Source organism: Oreochromis aureus, linkage group 7, assembly GCF_013358895.1.
Source record: "Oreochromis aureus strain Israel breed Guangdong linkage group 7, ZZ_aureus, whole genome shotgun sequence".
Lineage (NCBI taxonomy): Eukaryota > Metazoa > Chordata > Actinopteri > Cichliformes > Cichlidae > Oreochromis > Oreochromis aureus.
This window is the reverse complement of record NC_052948.1, coordinates 57,026,210-57,049,863: the sequence shown is the minus strand read 5'-3', so window position 1 is coordinate 57,049,863 and position 23,654 is coordinate 57,026,210. Positions and strand designations below refer to the sequence as shown.

Here is a 23,654-nt window from a genome sequence, read left to right as displayed (position 1 = left end):
TACTGTGTCTGATTGGTTAGCTATCAGCATTTTGTCGGTCTGTATCGGGAAGTGCAGCAGGATCTTAGCTCGGTCATTCTCGAACAACCTAGGGGGCGTCTCCCATTTTAACTCTGGACTTCCAGGCCATACTTGGCACAGATGTTTCTTTATACTATGCTGGCCATTTAGTTATGGTGTTCCATGTATGCCCTGCCTCTTAGCATCTTGCACCCTGCTGTTACGTGCTGGATTGTCTCAGGGGCATCTTTACACAGCCTGCACTTGGAGTCTTGCCTGGTGTGACAGACCCCAGCCTTTATGGATCTTGTGCTCAGAACTTCTACAAAGAGAAATCTATCTATCTATCTATCTATCTATCTATCTATCTATCTATCTATCTATCTATCTATCTATCTATCTATCTATCTATCTATCTATCTATCTACCTACCTACCTACCTACCTACCTACCTACCTACCAACCCTGACATGATTCAGTGCTAAATGCCACAATTGTTAACCACCTCCTCTACATGGATGACATCAAACTGTGTGTCAGGACTAAATGAGAGACTGATTCACTGATCCATACCACAAGGATCTACAGCAATGACATCAGAATGTCATTTGGACTGTAGAAGCGTAGATAGATGGTAACAAAGAGACAGAAGGCAATCAGAACTGAGGGTATTGCACTACTAAAACACAACATTGCAGACACTGAGGACAGGTACAAGTACCTGGGAATTCCACAGGCAAATGGTAATCATAAAGAGGCTAGGAAGGCTGCAACAATCAAAAATCTGCAGAGAATAACTCAAATCCTGAGGAGTCAGCTGAATGGAAAGAACAAGATCTGGGCAATCAACACCTATGTTCTGTCGGTCATCAGATACACTGCTGGGATAATAAGCTGGCCAGAGGAGATAGAACCCACTGACATCAAGACAAGGGAGCTCCTTACCATGCATGGAGGGTTTCTACCCAAATCCAGCATCCTGAGAGTGTACTAAGTGGAAGGAAGGTGGCAGAGGATTAGTGAGTGTCAGAATCACTATCCAGGATGAAACAACAAAGATCCATGAGTACATCAGGAAGATGGCTACAACTGACAGTGTGCTTAGTGAATACCTCAGGCAGCAGAAACCTGAGAAAGAAGAAGAGCAAGAAGAACCATCATGGAAGCACATGACCCTGCATTTAATGATGACAAAGTGATAAGAATATTCATAAAGACAGATAGTTTATGCACCAATACCTAAACTCTTAGAACTGAAAGAGGGTGTAGTTTCTTTTTACTGGGACTGTATACTACTGTAGTCCACTATATCATCAATAGTGTAACACTGAGAATGCTGAGCTGGAGGGTTAAAAATGGAAGTCAGAAAAAAATGGCTGACAAAAGCTGCAGAGATAAACCTGTTGACCTAGACATACACATATGCGTTTGGTATTTTTATTTTCTTGAGTCTTGAGTGATACTTTTGTAGTTTTCCATCATTCTTACCACACACACACACCCCTCATCTGTTTGGTTGCTGGATGTCGCTGGGTGATGACGTACATCCACGTTCACGGTGCAGCTTGTCAACAAAAACCCAAAACAAATTGGCGGACGCATAAAGGTGCAGCTGAAGCGCTGAAGGTAGGACATGAAGAGATGTGCTGTTCTCATATAGATGTGAAGGAACACTTCTACGCTCATGCTTGTGTTTACAAACAACTCGTGTCTCACTCTGAGCTGAGTTCGCTAGCACCTGCTAGTCAAAGGAGTTTGCAAAGAAAGCTAGCTGCTAGCTGCTTGTTCTGGTCATGTTAGCATACAGTGCAGTCGCAGGATCTGTTCTCAGTTAGTGTAAATCTCAAATTACAAGCAAAGATCGCTAATGCTTTTCAATAGCTGAGACTGAGTTTGCTGCAAGAAGCAGCAAGAAGTTTGTTCTGATTCGGAAACAGACGTCCAACTGTGAGAAGGAGCGCATTTCTTATAATCATTCATGGGACAGTTTTTTGGACATACATCCTGATACTTAGAGTGGACTGTGAGAAAACATTAAACGAACGGGATTTTAGTACATATGTTAGTTTCCCAAATGTTGATGCTCAGCACACTTGCTCTGTAACTAGAAATCCTGTTTAACAAACTCTTTAAAAATAAACTCTGAGTTGATCACCTCTGAGATGGGCAACTTTGAATTTTCTGTTTGAGAACAGCTGATCAAAGTAAATTTAATCAACTTAGAGTATGTTCACCTTGAGTTAACTGCATGCGTGAGTAAAAGCCGTCGTTAGTGGAGCTCTATATATGTTATTTTATGACGTCTGTTGTCATCATTTACTCAAATTTTCATTAAGCTAATTATTCAGCTGTAACCTGACAGGAGCGAGATATGGGAGCACAACCTGGCGATCTGGAAAAGAGATCAGACACAGTAACAGTCAGGGAAAAATGATTTAAACCCCTGCTGATTTTGTAAGTTTGCCCACTAACAAAGAAATGATCAGTCTTTAATTTCAATGGTTGGTTTATTTGAACAGTGAGAGACAGAACAATAACAAAAAAATCCAGAAGAATGCATTTTAAAAAGTTATAAATTAATTAGCATTTTCATGATGGAAATAAGTATTTTGTGCTTTAGTACTTGATGGCAAAATCTTTGTTGGCAATCAGAGGCCAGATGTGTCTTTTAGTTGGCCACATGTTTTGCACACATCTCGGGGGAATTTTGTCCCACTTTTTTTTCGTATCCCCTCAAAGTCATTAATTTCATGGCTGATGCTTGGCATTCAAACCTTCAGCTTCCTCCACAGATTTTCTATGGGATTAAGTTGATGTTGACGTGATGGGCTATGATGAAGACCATCAAAAAGCAACGATTGTCTTGTAGCCCATTCCAGCCTTGTGTAGGTCCACAATCTTGTCCCTAACATCCTTGGAAACTCTTTGGTCTTGGCCGTGATGCAGAGTTTGGAACTTGGATAGATTGACTGCTTCTATGGACAGCTGTCTTTTATACAGGTAACAAGTTGAGAAGGCTCCCAATATCAGCTCATTACCTCTATAAAATACACCTGGGAGCCAGAATGCTGATTTGCTGATTTATAGGGGATGAAATACTTAATTCCTTTATGAAAATGGGAATAATTTTATTTATTTTTTTTTAGATGTTTTTTGTTATTGTTTTGTCTCTCAACTGTTCAAATAAATCTACCACTGAAATTATAGACTGATCATTTCTTTATTAGAGGGCAAACTTACAAATACGCAGTGTTCAAAAAATGCTTTTTCCCTGACTGTAACTGATGGACCTGATGGACTGATCTCCTTAAGGGTTAGGTTATTCCTTTAAATATCTGGAAAAGAATTGGAGACTAATTTAGCTGGACTCTGAACCACTTTGGATATCATCAGAACAGAGGGAACACCAGTAAATTGAGTCGGTTGATTTGGTTTTGTTAAATTACTGTTGCGTGTTTCATGGAGGAGGCCATAGTGATGCAGTGGTTAGCAGTGTTACCTCACAGCAAGAAGTTCGAAACCCTGCTGCGGCCTTTTTGTTTGGAGTTTGCATATTCTTCCTATGTCTTTGTGGGCTCTCTTCAACTAATCCAGCTTCCTCCCACAGTACAGTGACATCCATGTTACTGTGATTGGTCATTATCAGTTGATCATAGGCATGAAAGTGAGTTGTTGGATGGTTGGATGGATGGTTGTTAGCCTTGTAATGGACTGGGCTAAAATACCTGTAAAGGGGCATCAAATTAAAGGACGTACTGCATAGGTTTTATTTTCAGAAGAGTTTGCTCAAGTTTTTATTTTTCCTTTTTCAGTTTGTAAAATTCTGTGTTGATGTTGATGTTTAAGAGTCGGAGATGTTTAAGGCTTTTTAACAGTCCAATCCTGAAATGCAAAAATAAAATAATATCTGTTGCAGTTATCCAAACAATGAGAATGCATTGTATGCAAAAACTTTATATTACAATTGTAAATTTGTAGTGTTTTTATTTCCTCTGGGAATCAAATACCTTTGATTAAACCTTTAAATACCATTCACTTAGGTACACCTCAGCTGTACATGTACAAAAGTTTATTGGTTACAAAAAATGTGAAATAGCTATTTGTGATCTTTAAATTGAAATAAATTATAAAGCATACTATAACCGGCCTCTAGTCACATACATAAAATGCAATTCATTGGAATGGCAATGTCAGTTTTGGCTACTGTACTGGCTACAGTGGCAACATGGCCAAGTTGAGCTTTTTACAACCATGTTATCATATCTATGTAACTATGTAACTGCTCTAATGCACTGATACACAGCCTTTAATTAGGTCTAAACACAGGCTGTGTGCAGTGGAGAAAGTTGTTGGATGGATAAACACCACCATGAAGCCAGACACATGTTTGAGAGCACTGCACCTTTAATTACATCCTTCCAATATCTGCTTCAATACTAAATGCTCATGTCAATGCTCTGAAGTGTGATGTGCAAAAACAGCAGCACTCTCACGAATCGAAAAGCAGTCTTGTAGACGGTGTGAGGACAGGTCTCCAGTAGACCCACATGGACTGATTCTTACAGGGAGTGCAGAATTATTAGGCAAATGAGTATTTTGTCGACATCATCCTCTTCATGCATGTTGTCTTACTCCAAGCTGTATAGGCTCGAAAGCCTACTACCAATTAAGCATATTAGGTGATGTGCATCTCTGTAATGAGAAGGGGTGTGGTCTAATGACATCAACACCCTATATCAGGTGTGCATAATTATTAGGCAACTTCCTTTCCTTTGGCAAAATGGGTCAAAAGAAGGACTTGACAGGCTCAGAAAAGTCAAAAATAGTGAGATATCTTGCAGAGGGATGCAGCAGTCTTAAAATTGCAAAGCTTCTGAAGCGTGATCATCGAACAATCGAGCGTTTCATTCAAAATAGTCAACAGGGTCGCAAGAAGCGTGTGGAAAACCAAGGCGCAAAATAACTGCCCATGAACTGAGAAAAGTCAAGCGTGCAGCTGCCAAGATGCCACTTGCCACCAGTTTGGCCATATTTCAGAGCTGCAACATCACTGGAGTGCCCAAAAGCACAAGGTGTGCAATACTCAGAGACATGGCCAAGGTAAGAAAGGCTGAAAGATGACCACCACTGAACAAGACACACAAGCTGAAACGTCAAGACTGGGCCAAGAAATATCTCAAGACTGATTTTTCTAAGGTTTTATGGACTGATGAAATGAGAGTGAGTCTTGATGGGCCAGATGGATGGGCCCGTGGCTGGATTGGTAAAGGGCAGAGAGCTCCAGTCTGACTCAGACGCCAGCAAGGTGGAGGTGGAGTACTGGTTTGGGCTGGTATCATCAAAGATGAGCTTGTGGGGCCTTTTTCGGGTTGAGGATGGAGTCAAGCTCAACTCCCAGTCCTACTGCCAGTTTCTGGAAGACACCTTCAAGCAGTGGTACAGGAAGAAGTCTGCATCCTTCAAGAAAAACATGATTTTCATGCAGGACAATGCTCCATCACACGCAGTCCAAGTACTCCACAGCGTGGCTGGCAAGAAAGGGTATAAAAGAAGAAAAACTAATGACATGGCCTCCTTGTTCACCTGATCTGAACCCCATTGAGAACCTGTGGTCCATCATCAAATGTGAGATTTACAAGGAGGGAAAACAGTACACCTCTCTGAACAGTGTCTGGGAGGCTGTGGTTGCTGCTGCACGCAATGTTGATGGTGAACAGATCAAAACACTGACAGAATCCATGGATGGCAGGCTTTTGAGTGTCCTTGCAAAGAAAGGTGGCTATATTGGTCGCTGATTTGTTTTTGTTTTGTTTTTGAATGTCAGAAATGTATATTTGTGAATGTGGAGATGTTATATTGGTTTCACTGGTAAAAATAAATAATTGAAATGGGTATATATTTGTTTTTGTTAAGTTGCCTAATAATTATGCACAGTAATAGTCACCTGCACACACAGATATCCCCCTAAAATAGCTAAAACTAAAAACAAACTAAAACTACTTCCAAAAACATTCAGCTTTGATATTAATGAGTTTTTGGGTTCATTGAGAACATGGTTGTTGTTCAATAATAAAATTATTCCTCAAAAATACAACTTGCCTAATAATTCTGCACTCCCTGTATATAGCGCTTTTCTACTGTCCCGGAGTACTCAAAGTGCTGTATACAACATGCCTCATTCACCCCATTCACACCCACTCATACAAGCACTTCTAAACACAAGCGCAAACTGACCAACATTCACACTCCGATGAACGCTCGGGAAGCCAAGGATCGAACCACCAACCTTCCAATCAGTAGCTGATCTGCTCCCCCACCTGAGCCACCCCTGGCTTGAAAGACCTGTCTTTTAATCATCTTGACTTGAACTAAATAGCAAATGAGTTTGTTCACTGCTGACGTCTGCCAATTTTTTGTGACAAAAAGAAGGGCTGAATTCCACAACATCAGAGAAAGTAATGTGAAGCTGAGACATCCAGCCATGCTTATGCTTATAGCAACTGACTCTTTTTAGTGAGGTTAATTCATTTCTTTTATTTTGGTTTCTAGTTTTGATGTATTTTTGTTTCCCTAGGTTGGAATGAAACTAGATACTTATTTTTTGGTAAGTAGTCAATACCCTTTGATAGCTTGTGTCCTAAATGTTATGCAACCATCTGCCACGAGATGGAGCATTGTTGTAGTGGTGGGTGATATATCAGATTGTTACGTTCCCCCCGAAGGGGTCTAGGCATGCGAGTGAGGGGACCAGTAACAAATGAGTCCGGAAACAGAATGAAAAGGAAAACGGACAGAGTTGTTCTGTAATAATAGTTTTATTACAAATGATATAGGTTTATTACAAACGACATTAACTTCAAGAGCCGGCAACGCCGTTTTACCAATAATGCCAAAGAAACAAAGAAAACACTCGCAGCAACAAAAGACAAGAAAACTACTAAACAAAAAAGGGAGGCACTTCCCACACTTCCTACTCTACTCCTCACCACAGGGAGACACTCTCAGGGCCCACAAGCCCGTCTACTCACTAGTCAAAAGGAGGCTGTCTGTCCAAAACCTAGCACAAAACCGTGTAGAGCCACAGAGGGAAAAACCACCCTGCTCACAGCTCATCCCCAGTTTAAATAGCCTCAGAGGTGATTGCTGACTGGAGTCAGGTGGCAAACGAGGCTAATCAAAAGCAGGTGTGTCCTGGGGAGAGAGGAGAGTGAGAGAGACAGAGGGGGTAGGAGTGGCAAGAGAGGAGGAGGCGGGGAGAGTGGGCAAACACCCCACCCACACACTCCCACAGTCTCACAGGATGTAACACAGATATACTCAATGTATTGCGAGTATTTCCACGTATGATGGTTTAAATTGCTTTATCGTAACCATCGAGTATAAGCTGTCATGGAAATATTAAGCTGCCTGCACATAATTCACTGTGAGTTATTTTTCTCCTAGATGCTGCAAATGTATCATTAATCCCCCCCCCCAATGGAAAATTTTGTACCTGGCACATTGCGTTGAGTTATTATGCATGTATTACCAGACAGGGAAAAAATGATGACAGTAGAGTTTCAGACGAGCGAGGGATTGAGACTCGCTATCGTTTGGATTTTACAAGGTCTTGCTTATGTTTTTGTTGGTCCGTAAGCCAGCCGCAGAGAAGAACGAAGTTATAACATACAAAGACCTGAAGTGAAGCAGAGTGTTAAAAATAATAATAAGTGTCCGCTGCAACCACTATCTGTGGTTTTCATTCTTTAATTTGTTGGTCTTTGAAGTTTTTTTGCCATTCTCCTAGGGCTGTGCGATATGACCAAAATCTCATATCCCGATATAAGACATCTGTCGTCCCGATAATGATATAAATCACAAAAATTTAACATTTTCTGTAAATTCTGTGAATCTCGGGCAGCTCGACTTGCGGGAAGTGTTTCCAGCTGCGCGTCATGTAGCTGAAGTCCAGTGTTTTAACAGATGCATGAAACGATACATTTTTAGACATAAGTTGTAATGGCCGCCGTTTTCTTTGTGAGTATTTATTACACGGCGTGCTGCGGGGAAAAACCTGTTCTAATGTTTGAGTCTAAGGTTTATTTTTTAGCACCTGGCGGCTCTTTTTTACTTCTCATCCGTAAATCTGCTCTTTCACGTGATTCAGTTTATTTTGAAAAGTCTCAACAGGATCTTGAGCTTTATTGTGAAAGGTTTATGTGGAACATAAACAAGCGGACACGAGGTGGTGTTACCGTCGTTGTTGCTAACCACAACGCATAAAAACAGGCGCTTGTCCGTCCGTAGTGTGGTTATATTAAATATAAGAGAAAGAGAGAACTTTAAGAAATTAATATAGCCACTACAGTGACCCATCAAAACGGTGAAAAAATATTGCCGTAAACAGTTTATTTTGCGACACCACGAAACAAACGATAGCGTAAAATGAGACGATAGACGTTTTTATATCGTCATCCGATATATATCGTTATATCGAACAGCCCTACATTCTCCCCTTCTCAGCGAACTCTGCTATGCTTCATGAAATATTCTGGCCCACTTATCAACCAATCAGCATTAGGCAGTCGTTAGAGCTGGGCGATAAAACGATAACGATATGTATTGCGAAATAACTTTTTCTCGATAGAAAAATTAAACTATTGCGATAGGCCTCATCTCTCTTGTCCTCTTAAAAAAAAAAGAAAAAAAAAAAAGAACAGCCAATCCAAATTAAGTAGCGCAGAGCCGAACCAATCACAGCCGCAGCGTCACGTCACGTGACTTGTTACGTACAGCACAAGCGCCAAGGCGCACATGTGTATTTGTTTTTGCAGCCGTGCAGCCCGGGTAATGAAGGAAAGGAATTTGCCGACTAGAGAAAAATCAACCGAGAGTGTGAGCGAAGGTTACCGAAGAAAAAACAGATGATGGTTCCAATGCCGGAGAGCTTGTCGAACAGAAGGGCCACAGAAGTTCCGTAGTGTGAAGGTATTTTGGCTATTTCAAGTCTGACAAAAAACAGAGTAGCGCGCACTGTAAATTGTGCCGAAAGCAAGTCTGGAAATACAATAAAGCGGTGCATGCTCAGTCTCTGACTGAAAGCGCTAATTCGTCATTGGGCTTTTGTCAGACTAAAGTAACTGTTAAAACTGTTTGAAAAGCTAAGCTATACAACAAGGAGAGATTGAGAATTTCCTTTTAGTTCTCAGTTTATTTGATATTGACAAAAGTTAGTCAATTTTGTCTGTTCTTCTGTAAAACGACCTAAGATTTATTTTTAGAATTAATATTTTGTTTCTAAGTGGAATTGACAATTTAGTAGTCTGTTTTGTTTGTTCTATTTTGAAACTTAAACGCTTTAGCGGCTGCCTTTTGTGTAGTTTGCAATATTTGCCTTTATCTGAAACTTAAGTCTCATGTTCCTTAAGTACATCTGCCCTGTTGAACTTATTATGGGAAATAAATATTTAAATTAAAACAAGCTGCTAATTATTTCACATTTTACTTGTGAGCAACGGCACATTTAAATCTTACAAATATACTTATTTGGCTTATATCGTGATATATATCGTTATCGCCTGAAATGAAAAAAACATATCGCGATATGAAAAAATCTTATATCGCCCAGCTCTAGCAGTCGTATAGATACATTTACACTGCCAGGACACTGGTGGGACAGGGCACTGGAACACGTGTAAAGCAACATCAAGCATGCCCACAAAGCGACACTCATCCCCCACCTGGGACAATCTGACCACCTCACTCTGCTCCTGCATCCCTCCCAGGAAACAAGCACCCAGGTCATTAAAACATGGCTAGATGTTGCTCTCCTTCAGCTACATGACTGTTTTGATTTGACAGCGTGGTACATCTTTGAACAGCAGGACCTGGATACCTTCACTCAGTCTGTCCTTTTCTGCATTACGTGTTGTGTGGTTAATGTGATAGTGACTAAAACCATCTCGATTTTTCCTAACCAAAAACCTTGGATGATGAGTAAAGTACAGGCGCAGATCAGAAATCGTAATTCAAACTTCAGGCTGAGGCACAGTTCCATGTACAGCACTACCAGAGCCAACCTGAGGAGGGGCATCAAACCGGCCAAGGGGGCCTACAGGAGGAGAATAAATGGCTTCCTTACCGACAACAACCCCCCACCAGGTGTGGAGAGGTATCCAAGCCCTCACCAACTACAAAGGACGGAGCCCGCAAACCCCTGACAGCAGCCTCAAACTTGCAGAGAAGCTCAACACCTTCTTTGCTTGGTTTGAGGCTGAGCACCGACATCCCCGCCGTTCTCACCTGGACCCATAACACCAACGCCATGGTAAAGAAGGCCCAACAGCAGCTGCATTTCCTCTTTGTTCTGAGGAAGAATAAGAAGCTGCTGCTGGCCTTCTACAGCTCCTGGCAGGGTGTTTGGTACACAGGGACCACTACCGAGAATAGGAAGGCTTCGCAGAGTGTAATTAATACCGCCCAAAAAATCATTGGCTGCCGTCTGCCACCCCTGGAGGCCATTGCCATTTCCTCCTGTCTCAGAAAAACCAGGACCATCACAGTTGACTCCTTGCACCCAGCTCCACCACCTGTTTGACCCGCTCCCCTCTGGTCAGTGCCTCAGGTCAATCAGGTCCCACACCTCCAGACTCACAAACAGCTTCTTTTGTGACCATTAACAAAAACCCCAACTATCCATTTATAAAAAAAAAAAAAAAACAAAAAAAAAAACCTGGGTTGTTGTGTGCATACTGCGGAATTGCATTAAATTAAATTTATTTATACCATTATAAATTATATATCATCAATCTTCTGACATGCAAGGTAATTTGAGTTGTAAGAAGCTATTGTTGTTTGTGCGCATTTTTTTTTCTTTGTTTTGTTTTGTTATGTTATATGCTCATGTGTATGTAGTTAAAGTGCACTGTCAGTGTGTGTTTAATGTAAAATTTATGACTCCAGGAAGAATAGCTGCTGCTATGCTGGGGATCCTAATAAACTAAACTCAGCCATTTTGGAAGTGTCTTAATGATTTAGTGCTTTCCACTTCAGCAGTTCTCTAAACTGATAGGCAAGCCTTGTTTGTTTCAACTTCTGGAGGCTTATTAGATTCCTTTATAGAAATCCACTTTCCCTTTATTCTCATAATATGACTTTGTTCTCTGTAAAAATGGCTTTATCCCCACAGGTATTGTTTCCCAGATGAATAAAAAAAAGTATACTTTAAGGAGATTTATTCTTCTGTCCTGCTCAGTGGGGAGAGAGAGGATGTAAATCATGGGCTGACATGGGAACAACTGGCTATAGTGGATGCTCTGGGAGTTATGATAGACCTTCATCAGTTCTGAAACCCATCCAGTCGTCAGGTCTGCCAATCCCCATGCTAACAGTCTCTAGCTTTTAAAGAGCCAGAGTTTTAGCTTTAGTTTCAAAAGATTTACATCAATAAAGATCAGACCATGGTCATACAGAAAATTACAAATTTACAAAACCAAAGAAATAAAAACCATTTTATTTTATTTTCTGAAAAATACTATGCATTCAAGAATCTCTTGGTTTCTTAATTTCTTTATGTGAGAGAATGATGAAGAGTTGCAAAATGAGACAAGCTCACTCTATCTATCTATATTTCTTTATGTCATAAAATAAAATAAAATAAATTTGTGCCTATTGACCACTTTGACAAATACAGTTACAGGTCAAGTACAGTGGACAGAAACATTGGCAATCTGTTTTTTTCTCGAATGAAGAGCACAAGTATGTGGCTGCTCAATGAGGGAAACCAGAAATGCACTTCAATGAAAAGACAGTTACAGACTTGAATCTTTCTTCTTTTCTTTTTTTTAAAAAAAAAAAAAAAGTGGTATGTCCTCTCCACTTAATCCCTTAAAGCAGGCTTGGCCAACTCCAGGCCTCAAGTGCCAGTGTCCTGCAGGTTTTAGATCTCACGCTGGGTCTACACACCTGAATCAAATGATTAGTTCATTACCAGGCATCTGGAGAACTTCAAGACATGTTGAGGAGGTAATTTAGCCATTTAAATCAGCTGTGATGGATCAAGGACACATCTAAAACCTGCAGGACACCGGCCCTCGAGGCCTGGGTTTGAACACTACTGCCTTAAAGGGAAATCAGTACAAAGTTGTTCTGAGTGATCGTCTTTGTCCTGTAATCAATCATTTCTGTCATGCTGACCTCACATGTGGGGTCATTGAAAGGTTTGATGTAATGAAATGATGTGAACCAAATGAAGTTGTAAGTACCTATTAAAGTACTCAGAAAACTTAAGTGATCTTTTAATCAGTTTGTGGTCTGTCTGTCTGCAGGGATGCACACATCAGTGCGTGAAATTAATCTCTGCTCAGACACCACCTACTTCCTGCGGGTGGACTGGGAAGGGTGCAACTTTAGTACCGGCTTCCAGTTGCTGCTTACTGATGGACAAGATGCATGGAGAGGGGAAGGTAAAAACAAAAATCACTCAGCTTGACTTCACAGTTTATTACCTTATATTATATACTTTTATGTCTTTTACATCACATGCCATTTTTATACACAGTCCCCAGTTTTCAGAGGCTCAAGATAAACTTCAAAGGCTTAAAGTCCTTTGAGATAAATGATTGCCTTGGACATTGGAAATTGGTACCAATTTCACTGAGCAACTGCTGGCAACCTCCAGTAACCAGCTGCTAATCATTCCTGAAAATACATTTTTCCTTATCAACCAGTGGTTACCAAGGGGTCACTAATGAGCTTCTAGGCCTGTGTGACGGGGCCAAGTTGTTTTCTGCTGTTCTGGTGTAGCTGACTTGGCCATTCTGAAAGTTTTTGCTATATCTTTGATAGATGAATTTAGTTTGTTCTTCAGAAAGCTGCTGCATGCTAAGTGGAAAATTAGTTTAGAAAATGCTAAATGCAAAAAATAAAGACAAATAATGTTTTGTTGCAAGCTCAGTAATTCAGACAAAAATCCTTGATACCATTTATCTGAACCCAAGTGACTTCTTCCGTCTCTACAGTCTGAGTCTGAGGAGGTTCAAGAAGTCACTTGGATGAGTGATGACTAAAAACCAGATGACTGAAAACCGCTGTGTTTAGAGGAACTGAATCAACTTTTACAGGACAAGACTCAGCAGTCCACCTGCATCTTAAGGATAAAAGTCACTCTTTCGAGGATGCCAATGTTCACATTTTGGACAGAGAGGACAGATGGTTTGAAAGAGGAGTGAAAGAGGCCATCTATGTCCACCGTGAGCGACCATCTTTGAACAGAGGTGGTGGTTTACGACACCAACTGTAAATCAACACACAGTGCAACGTTTATACCACAGCAGTCCTGTATTTACAGTAATTATCAAAATCATTAAGGGCCCAAGCACGAAATGTGTGAAGACCTCTTGTAATCGCTCCATTTATTACTGTTATTATTAAAGCAAATGAATCAGCTTTTTGGGGGGTTTAACATATTTAAAAACTCATGAAATATTGCACACGTGTCAAGTCTGGTGAAAATTTTATTATTTTTTTGTTTCAGACATGGGTGGGGCAAAATGGCTCAGTAGAACCCCCTACAGAATGAGAAAAATTACGCCCCCGTGCTGGGTTTCACATAGTTGTATGAAATTTGGTACACGTGTAACATGCAAATCCATGGGTCCGATAGACCCATGTCCCAAAGCCAACAGAAAGACATTTTGGCACAGATTTGACCATTTCCAGTTGTTGTACTTTTGCAACTTCTCCTAGGGGTTTTATCAGATGAACTTCACATTTGGTCAGTCTAATCTACAGACCTAGGCAATATTAAATTGTAGAGCTTTTGAGTTTTCGTCAAAGGGCGTGGCCGTGGCGCCCTGGCAAATTCCAATTATTCGCCATCAAATTTTATTTGCCCAATCTGGACCAAATGTCTGGCTTCATTTTTTAGCACTGGAGGTTCCAGCCTCAATTCATGAAGAGTGCCCCTTGTCATACACTAACAGATTCTGATGTTGCTAAACTTAAATGTGCCCACTGTACACTTTTTTTCCTCAAAAACCAACACTGTTTCCATCTCATTGAGTAACATAGTGGATTAGCTGCTAGAAGATTTGGGATCATCTTTTTCTTAATTTTAATTTTAGACGTGATGCTCTTTTTATTTATTTTTTTCCTATACAGTGAAGGGTGCAGTGGTGTGCAATGAGGCAGAGGAACTGGAGATGCCATTGGAAAGATATATCGAGGACATCGAGCAAGCCTTTACAGGGAAAGAAAACTCCAACACCTACAACTTCTCTTTGACACCTAATCCCCCAGGTCACAGTTCCACTTTGACACTGACATATGAGAAGATGCAGAAGGATATCTCAGTGAGTGCTGCATGTCTAACTCATGAATATCACCCTCTCCCTAATATCTCACTATGACACCCAGATAGCAGTGGGTTAGATAAACAGTGTAGTGTGGTTGAGCTGGGAATACACTGTGCGATTTTTGGCTCATTTTGAGCAGACTTTTCAGTCGAGCGACAGTTTTGGGATCAGCCCGAGTTTCGCCTTAATTGTGTGTCGTGCATTGTGTAGTATACATGGGGTAACGAGAAGCGATTAACACCTCACGACCAGCTCCCGATCAACAATTGTATGGTTGCAAGAAAATCAAACCTTTTTGAAATCCTGTCGCCCGTCGTGAGGGTATCAACTCAACCTCTCACACTGCACATGCGCAAACACAGAAATGAAAGTGAAAAAGACGGAGTAGCACGGCAGTGCAGCGTGTGATCTGGACACAAGACATGCATGCCCAACTTGTAGAACTTTGGCAAGCTCATCCGAGCCTTTTCGTTGTGGCCTCAAAAAATTATCACGACCACAACAACCATGAAAAAAGTTGGATGGACATTGCTGCTCAATCACAGCTGCCTGTTTTTTTTATTAGCAATTTAGCAAAGTTGATGGTGGTGGTGTGTGTGTCTGTGTGAGTGAATGACAGAGAGGGAGAGAGAGGGAGCGCGAGAGACAGATTTTGTGTTATAAGCTTCATGTCGCATCAGAGCATCGGGCCGTATAGTGTCAGACCCTGCATCGTGACCTACGAACTTCTAACCCGTGCGATTCAATCGTACAGTTTGAGCAGGAGCTGAATAACGGGACTGAAAAAATCGCACAGTGTATGCCCAGCTTTAGATGTGCTTCACACGTTTCTATTATTTTTCAAACATTTTGATAAGTTAAATGTCAGCAAGCCTTCTATTTTGACTTTTGCACTACTTCTCTGCAGGTTAAATGAAATGTTTTCTGGTTGTTGTGGTTCCTCAGTGTATTTTCTTGTCTCTTTGTGGTTACTTTGTATCTGTGTAGTGTGCTTATTTTTGTCTCTTTCTTCATATTTTGTTGTTATTTGTTGTAGTTTTATGAATCTTTTTGATTTGTTTCTTGTATTTTTTGTTGCTCTTTGTCGTTTGAATCTTTGTTCTTGGTTTGTGGCTTCGCATTTATTATTGATTAGTTGCTTTATGAAGTATGACCTTTAGTATATTTGCACTGCTGGTGTTTCATATTTCGATAGACGGAATGATGGTATTTGGCAGTTGACTGAGTAACGCTTCTTTAAAAGTTCACTGTGTGAATACACATACAAGATTTAGAGACAGGCCTATGTTCTCATCGTAGTTGTGAAAAAATGGAAATGTTGAGTGCTTCCATAACAGCAAAAGGGAAATGAATCTATGTTGCAATTTAAAAAAAATAAAATAAAAAAAATGAAAGTACAGTTTGTCAGTTTACTGACGTGTGCAGCGATGTGTTATTAGAGGTGGCCAAGGCTTTTCTTCCGCAACAGAGAAAAGCCCAGTTATTCATCTGTCATAAGCTTTTGAGTCATAACATGAGCCTTCACTGTAATGTCTCCCTATTTCTGCTCCTGTCAAGCTCTGCTGAATGCCAGCAGAGCCCAGAAATGAGTGTCTCACACTTGGACACAGCCAACCACCTCAGGGAGCATCTAACTTTAGTATTTTAGATGGTATCTTTGGACACTGGCTGCGTTTTTCACTCCTTCCAGTCCTTGTATCTGACTATTTGCACGCCCAGTTTTATCTGATCTCGGAAGCTAAGCAGGGTCAGATGGGTGAATACCAGTTGCTGTAAGCTATTATGCGGCTGTGGCTCAAGTAGTAGAGCCGGCCGTTTACCATTCCAGCGTTTTGAAGTATTCCTGGGCAAGATACTGAACCCTGAGTTTTGAGTGTGTGAATATTAGATAAGGAGCTTGGGTACAGAAAACAGCACGTGGATGAATGTGTGCATGATTGGGTGAATGAGGCTTGTAGCAAAATGTGCTTTAAGTGCTCCGGGTAAAATAGTGGTGTACAAGTATTAGTCCATTTACCATTTCAGAAGAAAATTGTATTTGTTTCTTTGTTAAGCCACTCCTTCCATTTCTGATGGGGCTATAAGAAACAACCGATGGATCACCTACAGTGGCTTGCAAAAGTATTCGGCCCCCTTGAACTTTTCCACATTTTTCACATTACAGCCACAAACATGAATCAATTTTATTGGAATTCCACGTGAAAGAACAATACAAAGTGGTGTACACTTGAGAAGTGGAACGAAAATCATACATGATTCTAAACATTTTTTACAAATAAATAACTGCAAAGTGGGGTGTGCGTAATTATTCAGCCCCCTTTGGTCTGAGTGCAGTCAGTTGCCCATAGACATTGCCTGATGAGTGCTAATGACTAAATAGAGTGCACCTGTGTGTAATCTAATGTCAGTACAAATACAGCTGCTCTGTGACGGCCTCAGAGGTTGTCTAAGAGAATATTGGGAGCAACAACACCATGAAATCCAAAAAACACACCAGACAGGTCAGGGATAAAGTTATTGAGAAATTTAAAGCAGGCTTAGGCTACAAAAAGATTTCCCAAGCCTTGAACATCCCACGGAGCACTGTTCAAGCAATCATTCAGAAATGGAAGGAGTATGGCACAACTGTAAACCTGCCAAGACAAGGCCGTCCACCTAAACTCACAGGCCGAACAAGGAGAGCGCTGATCAGAAATGCAGCCAAGAGGCCCATGGTGACTCTGGACGAGCTGCACAGATCTACAGCTCAGGTGGGGGAATCTGTCCATAGGACAACTATTAGTCGTGCACTGCACAAAGTTGGCCTTTATGGAAGAGTGGCAAGAAGAAAGCCATTGTTAACAGAAAACCATAAGAAGTCCCGTTTGCAGTTCGCCACAAGCCACGTGGGGGACACAGCAAACATGTGGAAGAAGGTGCTCTGGTCAGATGAGACCAAAATGGAACTTTTTGGTCAAAATGCAAAACGCTATGTGTGGCGGAAAACTAACACTGCATATCACTCTGAACACACCATCCCCACTGTCAAATATGGTGGTGGCAGCATCATGCTCTGGGGGTGCTTCTCTTCAGCAGGGACAGGGAAGCTGGTCAGAGTTGATGGGAAGATGGATGGAGCCAAATACAGGGCAATCTTGGAAGAAAACCTCTTGGAGTCTGCCTAAGACTTGAGACTGGGGTGGAGGTTCACCTTCCAGCAGGACAACGACCCTAAACATAAAGCCAGGGCAACAATGGAATGGTTTAAAACAAAACCTATCCATGTGTTAGAATGGCCCAGTCAAAGTCCAGATCTAAATCCAATCGAGAATCTGTGGCAAGATCTGAAAACTGCTGTTCACAGACGCTGTCCATCTAATCTGACTGAGCTGGAGCTGTTTTGCACAGAAGAATGGGCAAGGATTTCAGTCTCTAGATGTGCAAAGCTGGTAGAGACATACCCTAAAAGACTGGCAGCTGTAATTGCAGCAAAAGGTGGTTCTACAAAGTATTGACTCAGGGGGCTGAATAATTACGCACACCCCACTTTGCAGTTATTTATTTGTAAAAAATGTTTGGAATCATGTATGATTTTTGTTACACTTCTCATGTGTACACCACTTTGTATTGGTCTTTCACGTGGAATTCCAATAAAATTGATTCATGTTTGTGGCTGTAATGTGACAAAATGTGGAAAAGTTCAAGGGGGCCGAATACTTTTGCAAGCCACTGTAGAAGCCCAGATACATCTCTCAGGTTCTGCATTAGGTCTGCTAATAACAAATTGCCTAACTATACAATTTAACACTGAATTGAAGAGCCGGGATTAAATTGTTTCTATGTTTAATTTAGGTTTTTTTTTTTGTCTGTTTGAGGGTTTTTTTGACACCCTTGAAAATGTGCATAATATAAGTTATTAGAGTTAATGGAAATACATCTTAGATTTTTAGTCTTAGTCGCTATTAGGTTGGGGGATAAAGGAGAAATACAACATTCACCCTTCTTGGTTGTAAATTTTGAGTAAGTGGGGGGCCAGTCCTGAAATAAAAGTGTCTAGCTGTTAATTTATGTGAATCAGTGAGTCAGAGTTCCAAGCAGTACTGTTCCTATGACAACATAGGTTTCCTATTGCTCTCAATATTTTGTGTTGGAGGTAGACTTATGATGACTAAGAGCATAATACTAACTCAGTGAATACAATGAGAATATAACTAGAACGTTTTTGCCAGAGCGCCTTAGAAAAGCCATTTCCATTTCAATATGTAATATTTCAGTCACATGTTATTTACTTACCATTTGTAAGAGCTGATGAAGTAATAGCTGGCAAAGGTTAGACACTGAGAAGAAACAGGAAGTGTGGAAATGCAGAAAGGGATAAATGACTGGTTTGTCTATTCAGTAGAAAGTTCCTCAAATGTTCTGCTGAAACTGCCTCAAAAAGCGAGTGAATAGTGAAATGTAAAGTCTTCCACTTCAGAGAGGAAAAGATTGTTTGTCACGTAATTCTCCCTTCATACAACCCGAACAAGAGCCTAATTGTGACTGTAACTCACCACAATTGGCTTTGTTGATACTTAAAGTTGCAGTGTGGCTGAGTTGATTGAAACACAGGGGAAAACTATCCTTAAAGAATAAAACACTTTTTATTTCTTTTGTTTGTGCCAGGCTTTAAAGATGCTTTTTAATGCTGTGAAGCTGAGTATTTTTACATGGCAGTCTGTGGGTATTTACTTGCTTTTAAGCTGGCATCAAATGATTAATCCAGGAACTGCTACTCAATTAAAACAGTACGTGGAGGATATTATATCAGCATTTGGTGTTGATTTTCTGCTGTTTATCTCTCTTATCCAGTCTGGAGACACACAACTATTACTCCCCCCATGAAACACAGTTATTTAGGGTGCTGTGGATCACAGGGGTGAGAAATTAGAGCACATTTATGCTCCATGTCTTTGTGTGAATGCAAACATGTTTGAGAGAAAATTTTGTTTCTCAGAGGACACTGATCCCTATGTTTGAGTGAGATGGTCCATAACCTCATTAAGTCTAAACATAGTAGTTTAACCTTAATACTATTAAATCAGACAGTTTTGATTAGAGTTTTATTTCATTCTTTAAGTTTTCGCTCTCTCTGATAGGCTTTCTTTAGTATTTCAACCTGACAATGACCTCCCTCACTTATATCAATGTTTCTTTGGGTCTCAAATTGACAGTTCCACTAAAAACAGGGAGCACGCTTCGCCTGGCCCAGAAAACTGCTTGTCTGTCAGTGGTCTAACTACTTTGGACTGGGTGTGATTTCCAAACAGTTAATGCATACTTGTGTTAAAGCCTTGATTTGATTCCTTGATTTAAATTCAAGAGTGGTAATGTTGAGAGTCCAAACTACAAAAACTGCGTCATTGTCCAAAAACACAAGTACCTCAATGTACATCACTGTAGCCTGAACCTGATATTATGATGTTATGGAGTTTTTTGTTTGTTTGTTTGTTTGTTTTTACTGCCAGCAAATCACCATCTAAAATATTTTATCAAAGTCTCAAAATACATTTAGTAGTTTCATCAGTAATGAAATACTTGGTAGTAGGGCTGTCATGTTATGATATGGTTATGACAGCCAAAGATCTTATCAAGAATATCAAATCATCTGTCAGTTATTTTGGATAAATATATGTTATGAACATGTGTCAGTAATACAGGTCCATGACAACACCACAGCTTAGTAGTTGTAGCTCTAAAAATATATATTTAGGTCACAAAGACACAAAACTAAAAAAGTCAGTTTGTTTGGTTGATTTTTCACTCCTTTCTTCCAGTTCAGGTTGGGCTGCGTTCTGCTGAAGGCCGTCCCAGAGCCAGCAGAGGCAGTGAGAAATTTACTGATTTACAGTCTGCAGAGGGGAAATAACCTGCAGCACCACAACCAGAGACTACAGGAGGAGAACGAGAGACTTCGAGGAGAACAGCAACACATCACTGCAGAGTAAGTACATGCATGGATGAACACACATGCATACAAAATCACAGTAAAGTCAACTTTACACCCAAACCACACAAACTGTGGAGGGTGCGAGTATGTAATCCTGTGCTAGCACAGAGTGCACAGAAAATACAGGAATATTTTGGTCCACACCAAAACTGTTGCTTTGTCTTCCTGTCACTGCACACTCTGTTTCAGACATTTTTTTTCTAGCCTTGGCTCTGTTTAATGTCATAAAGTGTGAGCATTTTTAATATGATCATCTAGTTTAGTTTATGTTAAATGGACTGTAATTTATGTTTTTTTTACTCTCAACTAGCCAGCTTTTACACTAGTAGACTACCTGTTCTAAATCCTGAGTCACCATAAACATTGTTATATTTGAAGAGGCTGAGTCAGGTTTCAAAACTCATTACAGGACAGAAACAGCTCTAGTAAAGGTTACAAATTATCTCCTTAGGAATTAAAAGTCCTCTTCACACACTAAGGTTAACGATAGAGTTCCACAGGGTTCCGTGCTAGGACCAATTCTATTTAAAATATACATGCTTCCCTTAGGCAGTATCATCAGAAGGCATGGCATACATTTTCACCAACTTGATCTATCCATGAAGCCAGATAACACAGACCAATTAGTATATTTGGGTTTGCTAAATAACCTTTTTGTTTCTGTGCATTCAAGACTGAAGCGTTACGTTGGTGGTAAGGAAGCCCTGGAGGCAGAGCTTTACTCTCGGTTTGTCCTGGTTCTGAATGAGAAGAAAGCAAAGATCCGCATTTTACAGCAGGAGGTCACAAACCTGGAGGAAATGAGGTTCGCTGCTTATACCACATTGACTCTCAAACACTGAAGCTTTTCCAAATGTTTAAAAAGTAGATTTTTAGCTGTGAGTTTCAAAGCAAGCATTTTAAAAAAATGAAATATATGCCATAATTGCTTATTAAACAGGTCAAGGGTATTTTTCCTTAATTACAACATTCCTCTGATTTCTCTGTTGTAAAAGTTATGTTAAGCAGTCTGAGTGAATCATGTATAATGTATGGTTTCTGATACAGGAGTAATGACCAGCGAAAGAGAGACTCAGTAAAGTCAGGTCAGACAGGAGGTCAGGATGATGGTGTTGAAGAGGATGATTATGAAGGCAGTACTGATGAGGACCCAGTGGAGATGCAGTCGACTCCAGCCTCCAGTTTGGGTAAGACTGGTGACAGTGGGAAAAAAAAAAAATACAAATTTCATTTAAACATCAAAACAAATTACTAAAAAGCAAACTGGGAGTCATTGTTGGTGAGTTTTTAGCTGCTTTTAAAAAGAGATCAGAATCAACTGTTCTCAAGAGACTTTGAGAGTCTGGTGGCCGGTGTTACAAAAGCTCTGTCTCCTTTAGTTCTCAGCCTTGTATGATGCACAGGCAGCAGGCCCTCAACCTGAACACCCAGAGTGAAAACTGAGTCTGAAGTAACACCAATGTTCTCGACTGAAGATTTAGCACAAGGGGTAAGAGGACTTAGAGTTTCCATTACCTTAGCCATCAATCTGTCAGGGATACAAAAAATGAATTTCTGTTTTCTCTTCATTAAGTTGGAGAAAATTGTCATCCAAATAACTATTAATAGAGTCTATGCGCCTGTGCAGGATAGATTAGAAGTATCTTGGGGCTTAAAAGAGATGTACAACTAAATCTCATCTGTGTACCAGTGATAAGAAATGTATTTAAAAGGGCTCAAAGTGTGTTGAAGAGTGTGTAAGTGTGTAGCAGATATAACAGAAATAGTAAAGGACCCAAAACAGAACCTTGTGGCACAACGTCAATAAGAAAAGAAGGAGCTGTTCTTAGAAGCTGCCACAGAAAAAAGATAACTAAGTAAATTTAATCTTAATCTCTTAATTAATCTCTTAAACGAATCTCCAAACATTGTCTTTATTCTTGTTAAACCATTACTTTGAGGAGGTACTTGTGCTCCTTTTATCATGACCAACTTGTTTTAGTTCATAAATAGATGTCATGATATTTTCCTTGCGAATTTACTGAAAGTTTCCTGGCTTTTAATATCATTGATGGTAAGCTTTTCTGGTTTAGTGGTAGCTAAACAGGCAGAAACCATAATACCACCACCACCACAATGTTTTACAGATGTAATTATGCCAAATTCTGTTATTGTCTTTTCTCCAAACTGAACACTTATCTAGAGTAATCATGCTATTTTGGCCACATCCATCCAGAACATTGTCTTGTGGCTCATCTATGTCATCTTTAGCAAACTCTAGATGAGCAGCAGTGTTCTTTTTGGAGAGTAGTGCTTTCTCCTTCTAGCCCTGCCCTAAATATCAGAGAACCTCAGGGCCTTCAGAGTTACCTTGTCTTCCTTGGTGACCTCCCTCACTCAAGTAGAGGGTAATGCCGCTCTTCAAGTCATTTTGTTTAAAAACAAGGTGCTCACCTGTACTGGATCACCCCATTGATTAAAAGGCCTGACTCTAATTTCTGCTATAAATTTGCTGGTAATCCTAGAGCAGGGGTGCCCAATCCCAGTCCTCGAGAGCTACTGTCCTGCAGCTTTTAGATGCATCCCTACTCCAACACAGCTGAATCATATAGTTGGATTACCAATTCGGCATGCCATCAAGTCTGGCAAAGGCCTGATAATGAGCCATTCATTTGATTCAGGTGTGCTGGAACAAGGACGCATCTAAAAGCTGTAGGGCAGTAGCTCTCGAGGACTGGGATTGGGCACCCCTGTCCTAGAGGTTTGCATACTTTTTCTCCTCACTGATATGTATTCTCAGGAAAATTTTTGTTTAATTTCTTTTACTGGTTTCAGTTTATCTACTTTTAGATCTTGCACATATATTATTAAATATAAAAAAAAATCATAAAGCCATGGCCCTTTTAATCTGAGTCTTACTTACTTATTTTTGTACTTCATTTGGCAGAGAAGTGCTTTTACCGTTTTTTTTACTTTGCTAGCTGATGGAAAACACCTGTTAAGATGAGTGTGACATGTCACTGTGAGCAGACCTGAAACACCACCACCTTCACATTTATTGCTCTAAAGTTGGCAAACCAGCAAGCGTTGGGCATTTCCACATTTTGACTTGTCAAACATGACTTGAAATGCATCATTGGGAGCTGTTGTCATGGGAGCTAAGTGTGTTTGGACTATCAAGAGACTTTGTTTTTCTACCCAGAAACTAACCATGACCTCAGTTAGGAGTTATGCAATGCAGAGTAATGTGCATCCATGTACTGACTTCAGCAAACACTTTAAATGTGTGGTGGAAGCAGGGCAGACAACTGAAGCCTCAGTGTATATCCCCGACTCCATTAATGAGAAGTGAGCAATTATTGAACAGTTATCAG

At 40.4% G+C, this 23,654-nt stretch overlaps 1 protein-coding gene across 1 annotated transcript in view; it reads left to right on the top strand.

Moving 5' to 3' along the window:
* The first annotated feature begins 1,503 nt into the window (after positions 1 to 1,503).
* Positions 1,504 to 23,654, top strand: part of LOC116329322 (DNA repair protein XRCC4-like) — a 38,416-nt gene continuing 16,265 nt past the window's right edge. Inside the window, exons 1-6 of the mRNA XM_031751331.2 lie at positions 1,504 to 1,626; positions 12,306 to 12,443; positions 14,140 to 14,330; positions 20,129 to 20,295; positions 20,975 to 21,106; positions 21,349 to 21,488. Of these exons, the coding sequence (XP_031607191.1) occupies positions 12,308 to 12,443; positions 14,140 to 14,330; positions 20,129 to 20,295; positions 20,975 to 21,106; positions 21,349 to 21,488 (766 nt within the window). The 5' untranslated portion in view covers positions 1,504 to 1,626; positions 12,306 to 12,307. The remainder of the gene's footprint in view (positions 1,627 to 12,305; positions 12,444 to 14,139; positions 14,331 to 20,128; positions 20,296 to 20,974; positions 21,107 to 21,348; positions 21,489 to 23,654) is intronic.